Source organism: Balaenoptera borealis (genome assembly GCF_965194805.1).
Source record: "Balaenoptera borealis genome assembly, chromosome: 7".
NCBI lineage: Eukaryota > Metazoa > Chordata > Mammalia > Artiodactyla > Balaenopteridae > Balaenoptera > Balaenoptera borealis.
Genome location: NC_138864.1, coordinates 123,285,820 through 123,307,137, shown reverse-complemented (window position 1 = coordinate 123,307,137; position 21,318 = coordinate 123,285,820). Strand labels below are relative to the sequence as shown.

The 21,318-nt window shown below is 44.1% G+C and overlaps 1 protein-coding gene across 1 annotated transcript; it reads right to left on the bottom strand.

The window, feature by feature from the left end:
- Positions 1-91: 91 nt before the first annotated feature.
- ZNF212 (zinc finger protein 212) lies at positions 92-19,043 on the bottom strand. Its single transcript, XM_082399050.1, is given in 6 exon segments — positions 92-1,434; positions 2,237-2,326; positions 3,576-3,702; positions 3,835-4,224; positions 15,178-15,204; positions 15,206-19,043. Coding segments are annotated over 6 exon segments (1,686 nt in total). The 5' UTR covers positions 15,389-19,043; the 3' UTR covers positions 92-565.
- Positions 19,044-21,318: the final 2,275 nt, after the last annotated feature.

Genomic DNA, 21,318 nt, shown 5'->3' with positions numbered 1-21,318 from the left:
TCTACAACTCTGGAAATTTAAAAATTTTCAGACTTTTTTTTTTTAACCAACTAAAATCTAATTCCAAGAAAAAAGGTTCTTCAGAGCAGGGTAAGCAGTTCATTAAAATTATTTCTTCTACTTGTTATTAACAAGGAGATGACAAAAGAAGAGCAACGAGAGGGCTATGCTTCCACACGTCTGCTCGCTCCTTTGGCCCGACTCAACCCTCGGGAAGACCTGAATGCCAGGACGGGCCCTGGAACAGGCCACCAGCCCTGCGGGCTCAGAGAGCCAACCCCAGCCCACGACTATCAGCTCGGATGGGAAAAGCAGAGACTTGACGGTGCCACAGAGATGGCAAGCTCGGCAGCAGGGTAAAGGCAGCAGGAGAGGCCTGGCCCCGACTCTTCCTCTTCCGCGGTTTTCAGGACAGCCTTTGGGCTCGGCCTGGCGCCTGGTCAAGGGAAAGCAAATCAAAGTGACTCCCCGCAGAAAGAAGTCAGTCCCTGACGCTACACTGTCTCTTCGGGGGGACAGTGCCAGCCCCCTCCGCCTCCCCCAGTCGGGCGAGGGGCTGGCACCCCTAAAGCAGGCCGTTGGGCCTTCCGGGCTCCAGGGCTGGCCCGCCCCGCTCCCGCTGGTGGATCTTCTGGTGCTGCAGGAGGTGCTGCTTCTGGACAAAGCTCTTCTCACACTCCGGGCAGCTGTAGGGCCGCTCGCCCGTGTGGATGCGCTGGTGCCGCACCAGGTCGGACGGGTGGCTGAAGCTCTTGCCGCAGTAACCACAGATGAGGGCGCTCCGGCTTTTCCTCCAAGGGATGTGGCCGGGCAGGGCGACCAGGCTGTTGGGTGAGAAGCGCTCCTGGACGCGGTGGCCGGCCCCGGGCCCCTCCTGCAGGTGGCAGCGCTGGTGGGTCAGCAGGCTCACCCTGCAGCTGAAGCTCCTCGTGCACACATCGCACTGGTGCAGCTTCGCCTTCCGGGGCTGGGGCTTAAGCCGGGGCCGGGGCCGGGGCCGAAGGCTCTCCTCTGGCTCCGAGGCCGTGTAAGGCTCCCATCCTGAGTGGGTCCGCAGATGTGCGGCCAGCTGCTGCTTACAGCGGAAGATGGCCTCGCACTCGGAACATCCGTAGGGGCCAGCAGTGTCCCTTTTCAGCTTCAGGCCCTGCCCACACTGCTGACCCAGCTGCAGCTGCCTGTTAGACTTCTGCTTCGGGGGGCAGCCCAGAGTTTTGCCACCGCTAGGGTCTCTACTGCCCTCCATGGGCTCCTCTGGATTAGTGTCCCTGGGACCTGATTCCAAGAGGACAGAACGTCCCTGACCATCCCAGAGCTCAGGCTGCTCCGGGCTCAGGAAAGCGTGCTCTTCGGCAATGCCCGAGAACTCTCCAGGAAGATCCGCAGAGCCGTCCTGCGTGTACTGTATCTCCTGCTTGATCATAACCCCTTCCACTGCCAAGAGAAAGAAGAGCCACAAAAAAGATCACATTCTAGCACCTTCGGGTTTTTCAGAGCTGAACAAACATCTGTGAATTTCAGAAGGGCTCAAATCAAAGTACCCCAGGATCAAGGGAGTCAGGATAATCTGGAAGAGGATGAGACAGACTGGGCTGCAAGACCTGAAAGAGTAACCTACACTCAGGTGGAGACATACTGATCGGAGATCCGAACATGTCATTCTTACAGAACAGTGTTATAAATTCTCCAAGCTTGTCCACAAATTTGTATTCAACTCTGTGGAAAATGGTGAAATATACACAGGTAACACCTAAGCTAATTTAAGTGTTACAGAGTGTTAAAATAATAAATGTGAATAATTTTAAAAAACCAAACAACTAAACCTATAGCTTAAAAATTCATGTATCCAGCTCTGTTCTTCCTGCATATTCCCCCCAAATTACCTGGTTTACAACGGTTTCTCCTGCCCCTTACCCAGTGAGCTTCACTCCCGAAGATCTGACCAACCCTATTCTCAATCTCCAGCGGGTTTTGACTAAGGCCTGTTAGACACTCTACACTGTCTGCAGGGCATACAGAAGTATGACACGGCCGTGAACCTTAGGGGCTCCACACAGCAGTTAAGGAGGTAAGATACACGTATAACAGGTGAACTGATGATAGTCATAAAGGACTTTAGAACAAATAAGTGCCAGATGAGGTTACTAACAATCAGTGTTTGGCAGCTGAGCAGTGGGGCAGCTCACTGCAGGCTGCAGGGAGCGGGCATGGGGTGGAGTATTCTGCAGCCACTCACCTGGGTGGACACCACGAGAGTCTTCCTCCTCCAAGTCACCCAGCATCTCCGTACCCAACTCCGCTTCTCCTTCTGGCTGGCCAAGCACCTCTGGGTTGGAAACGGCACAGTGTGAGCCCAGGAGAGAGTACTGGTCATTTGCCGATGAACAAGGTGACCAATGTCAAGGAGCTGATATTAAAACTTCAAAAGATTCAAAGTCACTTTCCCTTAGCAGTTTGGGACAATTAGAAAATTATGGCAAATTCGAGTGATCCATTCAGCTAACTGCTGCCTTCAACGCCCCTTCTCAGCCGCTTGAGGCGCAGGTGGTCAGGCTTCAGAGCCCACTGCTTTCCTTCCAACACCACCATTGCCACCCACAGACATGGGCTCCTCTCCGGGTATCTAACTTCATCTGGGCTACAGCACTGCAAGGTAAGGTCAGCACCGCTATCCCCCACTATGACAGACAAGGAAACAGCCACTAGCAGAACACATGACCCAGTCGAGGTCACACAGTCCCATCTCTGACCCATTTGCTACTTCCCTCCCTCTCACTTCGCTCCAGGCACGCTGGCCTTCTTGACAAGCCTCCATGGACCTAGGTTCTAAAAGATTTTGTCAACCAAACAAAATGCATTTATTATGTAATAGCCTATATTTTACATATAAAGATGTACATCTATCAATCAGCACTTCTCATCAACACAAAATGAACACTGGGACCACAAGGACCGTCTGTAATTCCAGGTAAACGCCAAGAAACAGTGTTTGGTGAGCCCATGCTGTCTGCCCATCCCAGGTAACAAAGGATTTCTTGTCAAGCAGTCCTAAGTATTAAAAGCAGCATGAGGAACCCTAGCCGTGTTATACTCTAAGGCACACGATGACATCTTATCTATTAGTAAATATTATCAAGAACTGACTGGGACTTCCCTGGTGGCGCAGTGGTTAAGACTCCAAGCTCCCAGTGCAGGGGGCCTGGGTTTGATCCCCCGTCAGGGAACTAGATCCCACATGCATGCTGCAACTAAGAGTTCACATGCCACAACTAAGGAGCCCGCCTGCCGCAACTAAGACCCGGTGCAACCAAATTAATTAACTAATTAATTAATTAAAAAAAAAAAAAGAACTGATTGCATGAACACAGAGAAGAAATACAAAATGCACAACACCAAGACCTTTCCAAAAGTCTTCATAAATTGAGGGCCTGGAGACTCCCATTTCTCAACCTGGCTGAGGCCAAGAGAGGATGCACAGCCCACTAGAATCACAGGTGCAGCCTGGCTCACAAGCTACTTGGCCAAGAATTGCAGGATGCCTGAGAGCGAGTTCTAGGGAGAAAACCGCTACTTACTTAGAGAGACCAGAGTCTCGTAGTTGCTTTTCATCACGTTCGTGTACAGCTCCTTCTGCCAGTCCTCCAGGTTCTCCCACTCCTGCTCTGAAAAACAGACTCCATCATTTTCAAGTGACCTGGACACCTGAAATCACAAACGTCACACAGTGAGTGTCCCCCATCAAAGCCACGAAGGAAAAGCCAGCCACTGAGAATCTTCACTAACAAAGGGCTGGGCCCACCCCATCTGGTCTGACTCTCAAGCCTCGAGGCTAACCTTGGGGGCCTCGCCCTTGCTGCCCGGGGGCAGCCGCAGGACCCAGAAGTTTCTGTTCCTCAGCAGGTTCTCCACGTTCTCCAGCCGCCTCTGCAGCAGCCCGTACTCCTGCAGCAGGGTCCCCAGCACGGCCCACTTGCCCTCCAGCTGGTTCCCCAGCTCCACGGCCGTCTTCTCGCAGTCGGCCAGCTTCTTCTCGGCCGTCCCCGTCCGGCCCTCCAGGCTCTGCAGCCGGGCGGCCTGGGACTCCATCTTCTTCTCCACAGCTTGAATAGCGGCCACCACTGTCCAGAGTGAGATATCTGTGGTCTGCAAATAGGAGCTTTTCTCTGGTGCTTGTGGGGGCAGCGTGGAGGAAGTCAAAGGGGTGCAGCGGCGCTTCCTCCTGTGCTGAAGAACCAGATACGGGGTCAGGCAGTCAGTGTCACTTCCAAACAACAGGTGAAAAAACACAATGGGTCCAGTGGGTCCAGGAGCGCTTACAGCACCTAGTTTCTACTTCTTTTCTTTTTTTTTTTTAATTTAAAAAGCATGTGCGGGGCTTCCCTGGTAGCGCAGTGGTTAAGAATCCGCCTGCCAATGCAAGGGACACGGGTTTGAGCCCTGGCCCGGGAAGATCCCACATGCCGCGGAGCAACTAAGTCCGTGTGCCACAACCAGAGCCTGCGCTCTAGAGCCTGCAAGCTACAACTACTGAGCCCGTGTGCCACAACTACTGAAGCCTGTGCGCCTAGAGCCCGTGCTCCACAAGAGAAGCCACAACAATAAGAAGCCCGCGCACCGCAAAAAAGAGTAGCCCCGATCGCTGCAACTAGAGAAAGCCCGCGCACAGCAACAAAGACCCAACACAGCCATAAATAAATAAATAAATAAATAAATAAATAAATAAATATATTAAAAAAAAAGATTAAGAGGCATATACCACTTAGTAAACTAATAAAAGCATGAAAAACATAAAAAAATAAAAATAAATAAAAATAAAAAGCAGGTGCTTTTACATTCTGATACTGCAAACTATACATCTATACTGTAACAAGAAAAAACTGAAAAGAAGAAAGAAAGAAAAATGTATGTAAAATACCACCATCCAGAAATAAGCTGTTGGAATTTTGGTGTATTTCCTATAAGTTTTTTTCATCTTTTAACTTATTTCTTTTTCAACAAAACTGCAATCATATTGTACATGTTTTGTTACCTGTGTTTCACCGTCAGCATATTCCGTAAGACTTTCCTGCATCAGTATTCATTTTTTAAGCCCATTTCTTTCTACTTGATATTTTGGACTATTTCTAATACTTTGCTATGATAAATGATGTAACTTACATCCACACTCAACTTCACATTCCTGCTTGACTTCGTAGTTGATCACGTCAGCCCTGCTAAAAACCTTTCAGTGGCTCCCCACAATCAAGACAAAATTCCTTAGCAGGACCTACAAGACTCACCTCATTCATCTTTGCACCCTAGCAACTAGTATAGTGAAAACACCTACTAAATCCTTCATAAACATTTACTTAAATGACTTGACTAAGTCCTCGGACATTGTCCTTAGACTTCACATTTTTATGGTCTGTCCCTGACAGTAGAAAAATCACTGTGGCTGAACCTCAAAATTACTAAAACCAATACTTGGGAAGTCTTCCTGAACTGCCCTCTTGCTCCCACTGCCCCACTGCATGTTCATTTCAGTCCTAAACCCCTGAAACTTCATATTCTCAAGTGTAACAGCATACACTTGATTCAAGGCTGCTTCTCTAACCATAATAAGGACACTGAGAACAAGGCACTGAAAGGAAATATCTTTGAAAGAACTGCTAGGGCCAGAGCTTATGGTCTGGAGAAAGAGGGGACAAGATGAAACCAACCGGCACAGAACTGAACACTTAAGTTTGGCCATGACCTACTCCAGTTAACCAACTCAGTTCATTATTGAGCATACAAGTCAAAAGCTTAAATATCCCCCTTAAAAAAGATTTAAAGAAAAGTTTAATGTAAAAGAAAAATACAAATGAAACAAAAAAAATTAGATTGCTGGGTAAATTCATTTCATCACATGTTCTGCTTTTAACTTTAAGGTCTCTAAGTCTCTAGTTTTTTGGAATCTCCTCTTTCCTTTCTGTGGCCAGCACTGTGTTGCTTTCTAGCACTTTTTCCAAACAGGAAGGTGGGTTGGGATCTGAGCAGAGAAATATCATCCCTTCTCTTCCACATAGTCAAAAGGCTAAAAAGAGCAGGCAAGCCAAGGTTCCTCTTTTCTCTTGTTTTAAATTATCTATCACGACAGAAACAATTTGAATGTCCATCAACTGGTGAATGGATAAACAAACAAACTGTGTCCATTCATACGTTATGGGTTGAATTGTGCCTCCCCAAAAAGATATGTGGACGTCCTAACCCCTAGTACCTCACAATGTGATTTTACTTGGAGATAGTCTTTACCGAGTAATCAAGTTAAAATGAGGTCATGACGGTGGGCTCTAATCCAGTGTGACTGGTGTCCTAATAAAGAAGGAGAAATACAGACAAACACACAGAGAGCGAGGAGACAATGTGACGGCACGTACGGGGAGAAGACACCCACGTGCAAATGGGAGGCAGAGGTCGGAGTCACGCGGCCACAAGTCAAGGGAACACCTGGCACCACCAGAAGCTAGGGGAGACGCATGGAACTGACTCTCCCTCACGGTCCTCATAAGGAACCAACCCAGTGGACACCCTGATTTCAGACTTCTAGCCTCCGGAACTGTGAGACGATACATTTTTTGGTTAAGACACCTAGTTGGTGGGATTTTTTTTTAACAGCAGCCCTAGGAAAGACATATCATATATCAGAATACTCCTCAGCAATAAAAAGGAACAAATTATTGAGACTTGTAACAACATGGGTAAATATCAAAATCACTAGGCTACGTGAAAGAAGCCAGACACAAAATGCTACATACTGTATTCCATTTACATGACATTGAGGAAAAGGCAAAACTATAGACACAAAACAGAGATCAGTGGTTGCCAGATGCTGGGACTGGGGGAAATTAATTACTTAGGGGTAATTTCTGGGATGATGACAATATTCTATAACTAGGTAATATGATGGCTACACATTTTTCAAAACTCACTTAACTACAGTTATGCCGAAGGAGTGAATTTTACTGTATGTAAATTATATCTCAGTAAACAGCACTCAGAATGTTAAGGAAGGAGAAAATATTAGCTATCATAAAAGATACCATAAACAAAGTCTAAAAACAAACAGGGAGAGAATATTTGTAAACAGGATATGAAGTGCAAAGAAAAGATAAACAACCCAAAGATAAAACTGCAACTATAAATAATTTGTGAAAGTGGAAATGCAGGTGGTCAATAAGCCAATGAAAAGACAGCCACATTAGCAGTCATGAATGCAGATACAACCAAGTGAAACCACTTTTCACTCACGAGGTTGAGAAATATGAAAGAAAGGGACAGGAACATCATTCAGAGCTGACTATGACGTAGTAAAACTGGCACTTTCATAACACTCCTGGAAGGAATGAAAAATACTACAAACTTTGAGGAAAGAAAATATCCAGAAAGTCATTAAAAACCCTTTCACCTAGTAATACTACTATGGGAATCTTCAAAAATAAACGGCATTATTGTTTAGTGACATACATACAAAGATGATTACTGGCAACATTCTCTGGAATAGCCAAAAACTGGAAATAATCTAGATGTCTAATTTTTTTTTTTGGCCACACCGCGTGGCTTGTGGTATCTTAGTTCCCCAACCAGGGATTAAACCCGGGCCATGGCAGTGAAAGCACCGAGTCCTAACCACTGGACCACGAGGGAACTCTCTCTAGATGTCTATTAATTAGAGGATGATTAAATAAATTATGGCACAACAAAAGATGATGTTATACGACTGTTATAAAGAATGAGTTAGAGCTATATGTATGGTTTGGAAGACTGTTCATCATACATTGATAGGCTGTCAACTTTTAGGGAAATATATTTATTATGACTTCATTTTCCCAAAGAAGAAAAAAGATATGTGTATATGTTTCCACACACAGAAAGGTTTGGGAAGATATTCACCAAACTATACTAACACGAGTCAGCCTCAGGATATGAGAGAGAGGAATTTTAATCTTTGATTATAAACTATTGCTTGTTTGACTTTTTCAATAAACACATATTCCTCCATAATTTTTTTCTTAAATTCCATATATAAGAATATTCCTGAAGGTAGTGAGAAATTTTTTAAAAGTATACTTACACTGACTGTATTTCTAGATTTTCTGGGACAGTCCTGCTTGCACATTGTATCATAGTGTCAGATCATGTATCATACATTGGGCCTGCAGCCATGGTCTGAAACCCATTAAGTACAAGACACAGCCCCTGTTGTTAAGACACCTACAATCTGCTTGAGTAAAACACTAAACAATTAAATAACGCTCTAAAGTGATACTTGCTTAAGCTGGACTAGATGATATTTAAGGTCACTTCTAACTCTGAGATACCATGACATTTTAATATTGAATAGTTAAAAAAAGAATATTTACATAATACATAAAATATATAAAGTAGTGACAACAAATCTCCACGTAACCACCACTCAGTTTAAAAAAATAATTAATTAAAATTAAATATATATGTATATACACACATACACACACATATACACATGCACACAGCATACCTCGGAGATACTGTGGGTTCTTAAAGCAAGTATCACAATAAAGCAAGTCACATGAATTTTTTGGTTTTCTAGTACATAGAAAAAGTTATGTTTACACCATTCTGTAGTCTAATGCAATGGCATTACGTCTAAAAAAAGTATATACCTTAATTAAAAAATTAAATTTTTTCAGCTAAAAAATGCTGACCATCATCTGAGCCTTCTTTCTGTAATATTAACATCAAAGTTCACAGATCACCATAACAAATATAATAACAATGAAAAAGTTCAAAATATTTTGAGAATTACCAAAATGTGACACAGAGACACAAAGTGAGCAAATATGTTGGGAAAATGGTGGATGACAGACTTGCTCAACACAGCGTTGCCACAAACCTTCAGTTTTTAAGAAACACAGTATCTACCAAGTGCAATAAAGCAAAGCACAATACAATGAGGTATGCCTGTGTGTGTATGTGTGTGTTTTATAAATATCACCTTTACAGTCCTTTGTGCAACTCTCTGAAGTAACTACTATCCCAAATTTGGTTTTTACTATTAACTGCCCTTTTTCATGTTTGTTTTTTTTTTAACGTTTGTTTCCCAGAAAAATATATTCTTTTGGGGCTTCCCTGGTGGCGCAGTGGTTGAGAATCTGCCTGCCAATGCAGGAGACACGGGTTCGAGCCCTGGTCTGGGAAGATCCCACATGCCACAGAGCAACTGGGCCCGTGAGCCACAATTACTGAGCCTGCGCGTCTGGAGCCTGTGCTCCACAACAAGAGAGGCCGCGATAGTGAGAGGCCCACGCACCGCGATGAAGAGTGGCCCCCGCTTGCCGCAACTGGAGAAAGCCCTCGCAGAGAAACGAAGACCCAACACAGCCATAAATAAAATAAATAAATAAATTAAAAAAAAAATGTTAAGGATGTACCTCACATATCTTAAAAAAATATATATATATATATATATATATTCTTTTAATTTTGCATGTTTTAGGATTTTATATGAACAAGTCGCTCTTCTACAACTCCTGTTGTTGCAGGTGGCTTTAATTAATTCATTTTCATTGCTGTATAATATTCCATCATGTGACTATACCAGAGTTTATTTTTCTATTCCACTATTGATGTTTCCCCATCTCTGTCATTACAAGCAGTGCTATGATAAATAGAATTGTGTCTGGCTTCTAGTGGACATGGGCAAGTTTCCCAAGGGTATAGTCCTAGGAGGGGAATTGTTGGCTCATAGGGTATGTACACATCCTGAACTTAAGCAGATACTGTCAAATGTTTTCCAAAGCAGTCATACCAACTTCATTCCTGTCAGAAGTCTATAAGTATTCTGGCTGTTCCACAGCTTCATCAACATTTGTTACTGTCAAACTAAAATTTGTGTCCCTCTAGTAGATCTGAAATGATACCTCATCATGGTTTTAACCTGCATTTTCCTTGATTTTTAACAAGGGATAAGCATCTTTTTTATGTTTATTGGCCATTCAAACTTCCCCTTCAGTGCTGAAATCTTTAATCCCTTTATCTTTTGGGTTATCTGACTTCTCATAGGATCTATGAGGTTGTCTCATACAATTTCTCTGTAAATTCTGTATACTAATCTTTATCAGTCATATGTGTTACAAATAACTTCCCTTATTTGTGCCTCATTTTAAAATTCTCTTTATTATCACTTGATTAAAAGTCCTTAGTTTTAATGTAGTTGAGTTTTACCAGTATTAATTCTTTTGTGGTTTGAACTTTTGTGTCAGGTGTAAAAAAAAATCTATATCCCACAATACTGTCTTCTAAACACTTGATAGTTTTGACTTTCACATTTAAGTATTTATCTCAACTAGAATTGAGACAGTATTTGTGTACAGTGCAAGCCTCGATTTTCATATGGAAAGTCAATAGATCTAATACTATATAATGAAAAATCCATCATTTACCCACTGATTTTTAATGCTATCTCTGTCATAAATCAAGTTTTCATACATACAGTCAGTCTGTTTCTGGCATCTCTGTTCTGTTCTATGGGTCAATTTTTCTACTGCTTTACCAAAATTACCATCTTAATGACCACAGCTTTTTGATAATTATTGATACAAGTCCCACCTCCTTATTTTACAGGAGTATCTTGACTAATTTTGGCCTGTGGATAGTTTACAAGCTCGAAAGTTTTCATAAAAATATCTTTAGAGATTTTGTTTGGCACTGCATCAAATCCATAGATAAATTTGAGAAGTGACATCTTTAGGATAAAATGTTTCAATTCACACACACAGTATATACTCCTTTTGTAAGGTATTTTTAAATACCTTTTTGTATTTAAATATATTCCATAGGTATCTGTTCCAATCATCAATTGCTATATCATAAATAATTCCAAAATTTGTGGCTTAAGACAACAACATGTATTTTGTTCACGAATCTGCAATTAAAGGAGGGTTTGTCAGGGACAGTTTGTGTCTGCCCCACTCCATGTCAAGCAGAGCAAATCATAGGCATGTAGGTGCTGGAATCACCTGAAGAATCCCAAGCCACATGGAGAGGGATGTTGTTGGTGGTGATGGTGATGTTCTGTTCAACAACCCTACCTAAGGTCCCAGTCTACAGTCAGCATCAGCCACCAGAACGCACTTTCATTTCTAATGGGGTATTTTTGCCTTCTCTCTTTTTTCATTAATCTCTCTGAACATTGAAATTATATATTGATATGTGGATTAAAAAAATTAGTATTATCCTCTATATCTGTGCTGTCCAATATAACAGCCACTAGAAACATGTGGATGCTTAAATTTAATTAAAATTAAATTAAAAATTCAGTTCCTCAGCTACTGAGCCACATTGCAAGCGCTCAAATAGCCACATGTACTTTGTAGCTACTATACTGAACAGGACAGAGAGAATATTTCCATCATCTCAGAAAGTACTATTGAATGCACTACACCCTTACTAGTTTTTTTTCTGCTTGATAAAATACTAAGGTTGTGTTAAAATTTCTACTGTGATAATGAATTTTCGTTGTAGTTCTATCAATTTTTGTTTTATATATTTTGAGACAATATAATTAGGTGCACATAAGATTAGAACCGTCCTATCAGCCTGGTAAATTGAGTCTTTTACCATTATAAAAGTAGTAGTAGCCCTCTATCTCTAGCAATATTAATACATTTAAGCCATTTTTCTTTTGATTAGTATTAGCCTGGTACATGTTTTCATATCCTGTTATATTCAACCAGTTCTATAGCTTTATCTTTCAGTTGTATCTCTTATAAGCCATTTGCTGAACTTTAACCAATCCTATCAATCTTTGCCTTTTAACTAGAACATTTAGTCCATTTACATTTATTGTAATTGTTTATTTTATTTTATTTTATTTTTTTTTTTACCTTTTTTGTGCTATTTATCCCATCTTCTTTCTTGCCTTCTTTTAGATGATTTTTTCTTATTCTAATATCCCCTCTTTTAAATTGTAAGTTATACAGCCAATTTCTAGTCTTTTAGCAACCATCCTAGAAATTACTTACAAAGACCTTTAAATATCTGAATTCTGATCATCTCTTCCTAATGTTTACATCAATGCTGCCATGTATTTTAATTCTGCCTTTGTTTTTAACCCACAAGAGATTATTACTGTTTTATTCAGCCAATAGTTGTTTAGATTTACCCATTTTAATGGATCATCATACTTTCTTACACTTACACTTTCCACTTAAGATAATTTTCCTTGTACCTGAAGTATATCCTTTAGAACTCCCTTTAATGAGAGTATATTGGTAACAAATTGTCAGTTTTTTTTTTTTTTAATTTTATTTAATTTATTTATTTAGTTAGTTAGTTATGGCTGTGTTGGATCTCGTTTCTGTGCGAGGGCTTCCTCTAGTTGTGGCAAGCGGGGGCCACTCTTCATCGCAGTGCGCAGGCCTCTCACTATCGCGGCCTCTCTTGTCGCGGAGCACAGGCTCCAGACGCGCAGGCTCAGTAATTGTGGCTCACGGGCCCATTTGCTCCGCTGCATGTGGGATCTTCCCGGACCAGGGCTCGAACCCGTGTCCCCTGCATTGGCAGGCAGATTCTCAGCCACTGCGCCACCAGGGAAGCCCCAAATTGTCAGTTTTAATTCGTCTGAAAATATTTTATTTTACTGTTTTTTTTTTGAAAGATACTTTTGCACAGCTTTAAAATATGGGATTACATAGTTATTTTCTTTTAGCCCTTTAATGAAACCATTCTACTGTTGGCTGGCTTCCACTGTTGCTGAGAAGCTGAACCTCATCAGCCTTACAATGGTTCATTTGAAGTTAATCTTTTTTGTTTGGCTGCTTTTAAGAATTCTCTCTGCCTTGTATTCTGTACTTTCACTATTATGTGTCTAGGTAGAGATTTCTTTATGTTTATCCTGACTGGGATCTACGGGACTTCTAAGTATTAGTATTTGCATCAGTCCTACAATATCCTCAGCCATTAGCTAGTCATCAAATATGTCCTCCAGCGCAGATTGTGTGTGTGCATGTGTGTGTGTGTTTCCTACTGGAATTCCAATATGTTTTTCTTCTGGAATTGCAATATCTGAAATCTCTGAAGGTCTAATTTTGTTGCCCATTAATTTTACTGGCTTTTTCTCATAGTTTTTCATCACTTTTTGGATAACTTTTTATTGTGAATTCATTTTTCTTGGAATTTTATCTGAGAATTATCTGAAGTCTGAGTTAAGTGTAGACTCCTCTGGAGAAGATCTGTGTTTATTTCTTATAGACGGCTGGAGGCTCTACTTTAAACTAAATTCTTGGCTTAAGGTTTCCCAGACACCAAGGTCATGTGAATTCAGGCAATAAACCCACTTGAGAGTCAACATGAATTCTCAAGGGGCACCTTGCACCCATCTCCCAGCACCAAGGTTTGACATGATTTTCTCTGCAATCACTCCTTGGGGGTAAGAGCTTACTTCCAGTTCACGCTGAATGTTGCCCTTTGAAGTCTCAGTTTTATGAGACTGGAGTAGGAGGCGTCTTAGACTCCCCACCGTAGGCTCTGAGTTTTGTCTTCTATTTTCCAGGCCCCTTGAGGTCATAAACACTACAGATGAATGTTCAGCAAATGCCCTCAAAGTTGGCTTCAGAACTCTGCTTACCTCTTAAGCGCTCCATCTTTCACTTAGTCTTTGGGCTCCACGTATTCTTTACTAGCTACATTTCAAATATATTTGGTTTTCCCCCTCAGCATTTTTAGTTGTTTTCATCAGGGCACCCACTTGGCCACACTGTCAAATAAGAGGTACAGAATCTTCATCTGAAGATGAGAAAAGAAATATGCTCGAGGACAATTTAAATACGTTCTGCAATGACAGATCCATAAATTACTTAAAGCATAGTTGGGGATTCTGGAGGATCTTTAAGACTTCTTTTTAACAAGGTCTGTTGAAGACATGTAGGTAACCGCACTGACCAGTCAAGAAGTACTCTGGAAATTAGTAACTTGTCCTCCTGCCTGACTTTAGTACTACAATTTGATCTTGGGGAAAAGGCAAGTCTTTGACTGGATCACCTTAACTTAAAGGAATCAAACGAGGTAAATATCGTGATATCATGAACATTTGTGTCTTGTTTCCATAATTTGTTGAAAGCAAACACTGTGTTAAGTCTTCCAATCCTTCCCGTCTTAGTTCTTACCCACTTCCTACAAGAACCAAATACAACGCACCCAGCTCATGGCCAAGTTTTCACTACAGGATCTCCTTAGCCCTCTACTCCCACAAAGGTCTCACATGATTTTGAAAGTGTTTCTAGATCGAGAAATGCTGCACTAAAAACCAATTAAACTCCATCTACCCTTCCTATAACAAATCATCTTGTATCATCAAAATAACCACCACTTTGTAATGAGTGTCAGAGCTACCAGAAACCGTAGAGATCATCTAGTATCTAGTCCAACACTCTCAACTTACAGCTAAGGAAAAGGAGGCTTCAAGTGAACAAAGTTGCCTAAAATCACTAAAGTGGATAGCTGAGAGCTGAGTTACGGCTGACACCTAGTTTCCCGACACCGTGCCCAAGCTCCGCGTCTTGCCATTCCCTGAATGGGGACATTTGGGGAAGGGGAAGGGGAAGAGGGAAAGAGATCGACAGCTTCACAGACAAAAGCCTACAACTACACCGTGAGATAACACCTGTCCCAAGGAGAGGAAGCCCAGCCTGACTTCAACCTGCGGCTGCAACCCAGGGCAGAGTCTGTAGCAGGAGAGCACAGCAGATGGAACGAGGAAAACCCATCAGCCCGAGAACGAGCTGGTCGCAGAGAGGCAGAGTCCTGGGGTCCCCGAAGCACCGGGCAATTTCACTGGCAGTGACGGGGACCCAGGATTTCCAATCCGCGCCCCCTCGCCAGCCTGGAAACGGGCTCTCTTAGGTCGCGACGAAAACGTGTAGAAACGGTAGCAAATCCAAGAACATGAAGCAAACCTCCGAGAAGTTTCTCGGCGAAGGCGCGTGGCACTGGGGCTGTGGCCCGACGCGGAGGAAACCGACAGGGGGAGGGCAGAGCTCTGGGGTTGCGCGGGGAGGTCGGCGTTGACCCACGCCAGCTGCGGACCACGGCCGCCCAGCCCCGCACCTCGAAGCCCCGCCCCGGCCGGGCTCCGCCGTCCCGATCGCGCCCTCGGGTCCGCGCCAGGAGGACTCTTACCCGAGCAGGCGCCGACTCCGCCATGGCTGCCAGTCGCCCCCCAACACCCGGGCCCCGCCTGATACGCCTCGGGGTGCGTGCGGGTCCGCTGGGCGCCCCGGACCCCTCCTCGAAGCTGCCCCCAGCGCCGTGTTGATACAAGGTGCATTATGGGAGTTCGGCCCTCCCGGGCCAATACCGGCGCCAGCCGCTCGTCCTCACCGGGCGGCATTCCCTTTGCGCCCCCATGCGGCAGGAGGGTGAACAGCACCTCGGCGCTCCGAGCCCGAGAGGGACAAAAGGACTCGGTGTTTCCCAGTCAAGTGCCTGTTCGGAATTTAAGGCAAACCCATGGACCTTTTTGTGTCTTCTACGTGCCCAGCACTCTGGTAGGTGCTTTGAGGGATTCAAAAAAGTATAAAACTCAGACTTTGCTCTGAGGGAAGAACGTGTAATCTGGTTGGGGAAAAGAGATACGGTCCCAAATGGCAAGCAGTTTTATTCCAAAAGTACACCTGTTATTTCGCTTTTTAGAAACTAGAAATACACTTCTCATATCAGCAGTGGGTTAGGTGCCCAGGCCAACACCCTGAAGTCTATCAAGGATAGTAATCATGCCTTGGAAAATCCAAGATAGCCCTGATTTCATACCCAGCCCACACGCTACACGTTAAACCATGCATTCTGCGTTTTGGATTGAAAAGCATGGTTGTCTTACCATTTGAGTACGCAACACACAACACTAATGCAACCGTAATTATGTAATTTGTGCCACATTGTCTCTATAGAGACAGGCGATGAATTTCCACTTCGAATGATAGGCATGAAGCAATTCCCCTGAGAGCTAAACTCTTAAGATCAACAGGAAAGTATGTTCACCTGACTGGCTCCTTCTTAGTGTGCAGGGCTCAGTTCAGACTTTACCTCCTCCGAGAGACATTCCCTGTCCACCCTGTCTACAGCCCAACACCCTCCTTCATCCCAACACTCAATCCTGTTACCCTACTCGAAATTTTTCATAGCATTTATCACTATCTGAAATAACCTCATTTTTTTCATTAGTTTGCATAGTAATTATGGTTCACTAAAATATCTCCACTGTTATCCTCCATTTCTTGCACATAGAAATGCTCATGAATATTTTTGGATGATTGAATGGTGAATCAGAAAGTAAGGATAGGAAAAGTCAGCTCCAAGAGAAGGCATGATGTCCAGGGCAACCAGACTGACAGGGGATTGGTTGAATCATTAATACACCTAAAGAAAAAATGGGACGGGCTGAGAAAATTAGTCAGCCTTGGAGATATGTCTCAGGCCAAATTAGTCAGCCTTGGAGATATGTCTCAGGCCAACAAAAACTTACTGTCAGATACAGAAAAAACAAAGTATCATGATTGTGGAGGCAGACATATCAGGACAAAGGATACTGAGGTCATTAAACGGTTCAGTTATAGAGCTCACGCTCTCTATTCTGTTTCTATGTCCACCAGGCAAACTTCTGATGATGCAGGTTTCCGTGTAGCTTCTGGGAGACAACATGCAGGTCAGACTGATGCAAATGTCCAGACCACCCCTGGAAATTATTAAACTGATGCTCTGGCTTATCCATGAGGCTCTGAGAGTCAGCATGATTTAGCATCCCTGCCTGGAACTCTGGAAAAATATTTAGATCAAATTCCCAGTGTGCAAGGGAGGTAGCACCAGGTGCTGGTTTGCAGTCTCACGGGCTTGCAGAGATGGTGCGGTGATTTAGAAAGTGGGCTGAGGAGTGAGAGCATCTGGGTCCTTAGCCCAGCGCTGCCACTTACTAGATGTGGACCTTGGGCAAGTCATGAACTTATCAGCACCTCCATGACCTCATTATTAGTGAGGGATAATAGTAGCACGTATCTCACAGAGTTATTGTGCAGATTACATGAGTTAGTTCAAATCAAGTGCTTAGAACAGTGCCTGTCACGGGTTAGGAGCTCAAGAAGCACTCCCGATTCCTATTACTCATTGCAAGATAACAGATGTAAGTAAGGTGCTTGTGCAGCTGAATGCCTAACACGTAGCAAGCACTCAGTAACAAGCAATTTCTCATTTTGGTTTGTTTTTGCTTTGGCAAGGTCCAAGCCTTGAACTGCAATGAATTCACCAAGATAAATGTCACCTTGTTGCATCTCTTAGATGCCACCCATTTGTCCTTTCCCAATGACACTCAGATCTTGACACATGCCTTTAAATAAACTTAAATGCAGTTCACAATTATTCCCATTGGTGGCAGTGGTATTAGAGGAATGAACGAAATATACTCTTAGTACTTGTATCCTGTCATCTCCACATCTGTACACTATGAACGTAACATGCAGAGCTGAGAGCAAGCTTAGACATCATCTTACCCAAACCCTCATTTTCAGTGACAGAAAAAAAGTATTCTTTGAATTACAAATAATATAAAGTTTAATAACGCTTTAAAATATTTATCTTGTCCCTTTAATTTTCTATCATATGATTTATAGCATACATATTAACACATTTATGTACATATATGTATGCCCAAACATTTTTTTTAACTCAAGAAAGTTTATAGACCACGGCTTTGAGACCCTTTCTAGTCTGTTCCCCTTACTATCCTGCAAGTCTCTAGATGGCAGGGACCATGTCTTTTGTGCTCCACTCCCATCAATAACCCCCTGGGGAGCACGCTCCACTCAGCTTCTGGGTCAGTGAGAACCCCAGAATGAACACTCCTTGGCTCAAGCTGACCCCCGACCCCCACTGTATATATGTATGTAGTAGGTACCTGTTAACCTTGTCAGCCTAGCACTTCTCCCTTCCTCTGGGCATATATATACCTCCTTCCCTTTGGGGATGGCTCCTTCTGGGCTCTAGCCGTGTAATTCAAATGGATGCCCCCATCTTGTTCCGTGACAATTCCAGCCTGGTCACAGTGACTGAAAAGCAGGCATCTGACTCAAGCCAGCCCAATCATAGCAACCCAGCCTCCTGGCCACAGTAGTTGAGCCAGTGGTGGGCATAGGACTTAAGCTCTTCCCTTGGATTCTTCTACTGGAGCTGAGGGAACAGGTTAATTTTCTCTCTGGTGAAGCTGTAGCTGTAGATGTGAGTCAGGAATAGTCTTGTTCCCCATTTTTTTTTTGGAGTAAGTTAATTTGAAAGAATGAGCCCAACACACAGAAAGAAGAAGAGATGACACATTTTTGTCTCTGCCCAGGATTGGTTATTCAAATGTTCCTTTGAGTCTGTGAATGATGCCAGGTTCCTTCCAGAAACTTCCCCTTTCCTCGTGGTTGGCCAGTCAGCCTCAGGTAGGGGAACTGGGTGTCTGGGTGACAAGGAGATTTTTTACTGCACAGCCTTTTACCCATTTTGAATGTATCAGACTTGTGCAGATGGGACTTCCCTGGCGGTCCAGTGGTTAAGACTCGGCGCTTCCACTGCAGGGGGCGCGGGTTTGATCCCTGGGCTGTGAACTAGGATCCCGCATGCTGCACAGCGTGGCCAAAAAAACCCAAACAAACAAAAAACAGGATTTAAAAACAAAAACAAAAACTAGTGCAGAGTTCCTTTTAGGGAGAGGAAAGTGTTTTGTTTAGCAAAAGAGTTTTGTTGGCCATTTTAATTGTGGAAAAATAGGCTCCCGGGCAGGGCTTGGAAGGCAGAAGGTGAACAAAGATAAAACTAAATTGCTCTCCAGAGTAAATTGGGATTTGGGGGTTTCCCTGGGGAGTGAGGGACCGGAGAAGGGGAAGGGGAGCTTCTCTTCAGAGGCTGGCAAGGTCCTGCGCTAGGCTGAGATGAGACCCTCTCTATGAACTTCAAAATATAAAAGTCTACTATGCATAAGTGTCTTACCTGTGGAAGGCAAAGAAAAGGCACAGAGCTCCACCGTCTGGGTTAACGCAGACCTGAGAGGCAAGACCCGCAGTGTGAAGGCAGATATACGTGAATTGGGGAGTCCAGAAAGCACGCAGTAACTAAGGAATATAAACCTCTCCTCATGCCCAGATCCTTGAGATGGGGGGCAGGGCCGCTGGTTTTGACACTATATGCTGGGGACTCAAGCCCCTTTACCATTAAAGGATATCGATCCCATTGGGACGAAGGTGTGGGGACACCCGGGTAAACAACGCTGGCTTACACTTCTAAGACTGGATATAGGCTCTCTCCTGACTCTTTAAAAAACAAACAAACAAACACTTTTTAAAAAGTAAATTTATTTATTTTGGCTGTGTTCAGTCTTCGTTGCTGCGCGTGGGCTTTCTCTAGTTGCGGCTAGCGGGGGCTACTCTTCGTTGCGGTGCGTGGGCTTCTCACTGCAGTGGTTTCTCTTGTTGCGGAGCACGGGCTCTAGGTGTGCGGGCTTCAGTAGTTGGAGCACGCAGGCTCAGTAGTTGTGGCTCGCGGGCTCTAGGGCGCAGGCTCAGTAGTTGTGGCACACGGGCTTAGTTGCTCCGCGGCATGTGGGATCTTCCCAGACCAGGGCTCGAACCCGTGTCCCTTGCATTGGCAAACGGATTCTTAACCACTGCGCCACCAGGGGAAGTCCCTCCCTGTACTCTTAAGTGGGAGTCTTCTTTTATAATAGGAGATAGTAAGCCTATAGCGATTATAATGCTGAGGAATGATATGAGTTTAAAATATGTCTAAGGAGGTTTGAGCAGAGGTTCGCAGCCTTTAGCACACACTGCCAGCATCTCACTAGGAGATTTATAGACCTACGGGAACCTCACTGGACGGGGTAGGGGGATGTGAGATTCTTATATCCAGGACGCCTCTTCTCGAGAATAACCATTTTAGAGGTGTCCCTCCATGATGGCTCCCTAGCGAGTCAGTGTTGGATGGAATGACGGCCATGGCCTCCCCCAAACTATTAGGGTCCCAGGATGATAAAATGCTGTTACATGTTTTTCTAGCAGTAACAAACCGATGGGCCAGCACTGTAAAACACAGACACAGGCTGGTTCGTCTTGCGCCTGGTGTGTTTACTCATTTTTCCTTTACCCTCTGCCATCACCCAATATTCCGGGACCAGATCTCAGAGAGCCAGTTATAGCGCCCAAATCCTTGATGGTGAGATAACTTTGTCCACCTGTGGCTCTTCATTTTCAGTGGCGTCTAGCTTAAACTTGCCGTCTCAAGACTTCCTCTCTGAGGAAGGTATGCACTGTTTCTAAGGAGTTCTAAGTGGGGGTGAGGGTGTCTGTGGCACAGCAGATCGCAGACTAACTGGCAGCCTGTCTGTGGAAGAGTCTTGGCACTGAAGGCCCTCCATGGCCCAGCCACGACTCACCTTGCATCTACATCACCTACAACTTTATACACCCCGGCTCTAGCCAGGCCAGTCTCCTGCCTTACTGCCCCAGTTCCTGCCTCCCCGACATGTTCCATCCTCATCCAACTTTGCCTCTCCCTCCTTCCCCTGTTCCATTCAATGCATCCTTTAAGCCCCGACTCCTCCAGGTCTAAAGGACATAGAAGCTGTTAGCAGTGGATGCTTCTCAACAGGAATCTGGTAGGAAAGAGTTTTACTCTTATTTTTTTAAACCGATTTTTACTGCATGCATTAATCTTTTAATTAAAATACTTTTAATTAACACATTATCGGAAGGAAAATAAAAATCCACCCCCAAAGTAGGACCGCCGTCCTGCTTCGGTAAGCGGACTGCAGGGTCCACACTGAGTGTCACCACCTTTGCTCAGTTCGGGGGGGGGCCGTTAGAGCTCACTCTAGGACTCCCCCAGGGGCTGGTGCTGGAGGCTGGGTTGACTTGTGGCATAACCGAGGGGCACTTGGTGCGTGGGGTCCACCAGACTAGGACGCAAGAAACCAGAAACTTGGCCTTGGCTCTCTCACTCATCCGTCACTAAACCTCTTTGGGAATCAGCTCCTCGAAGTTAAAATAAAGGGACAGACTCGAGCTGTGGGCTCAAATGTTTCAAACCCATGTCTCAGTAGGGATTTCTCCCCCTCCTTCATACTCTTAACAGCCCAAAGAAGCAACAAACAAACAAACAAAAAACCCTGTTGGCCTTACTTCCCATGATTTAGGTTATGAAAGTGTTGATTTTCTCCACGTGCTTTTGAAAAGCAGAATACTGCTGCCTCCCAACCAGTACAATGGACTAGAGGGTCCCCCTCTGCTCCAACAAAACTCC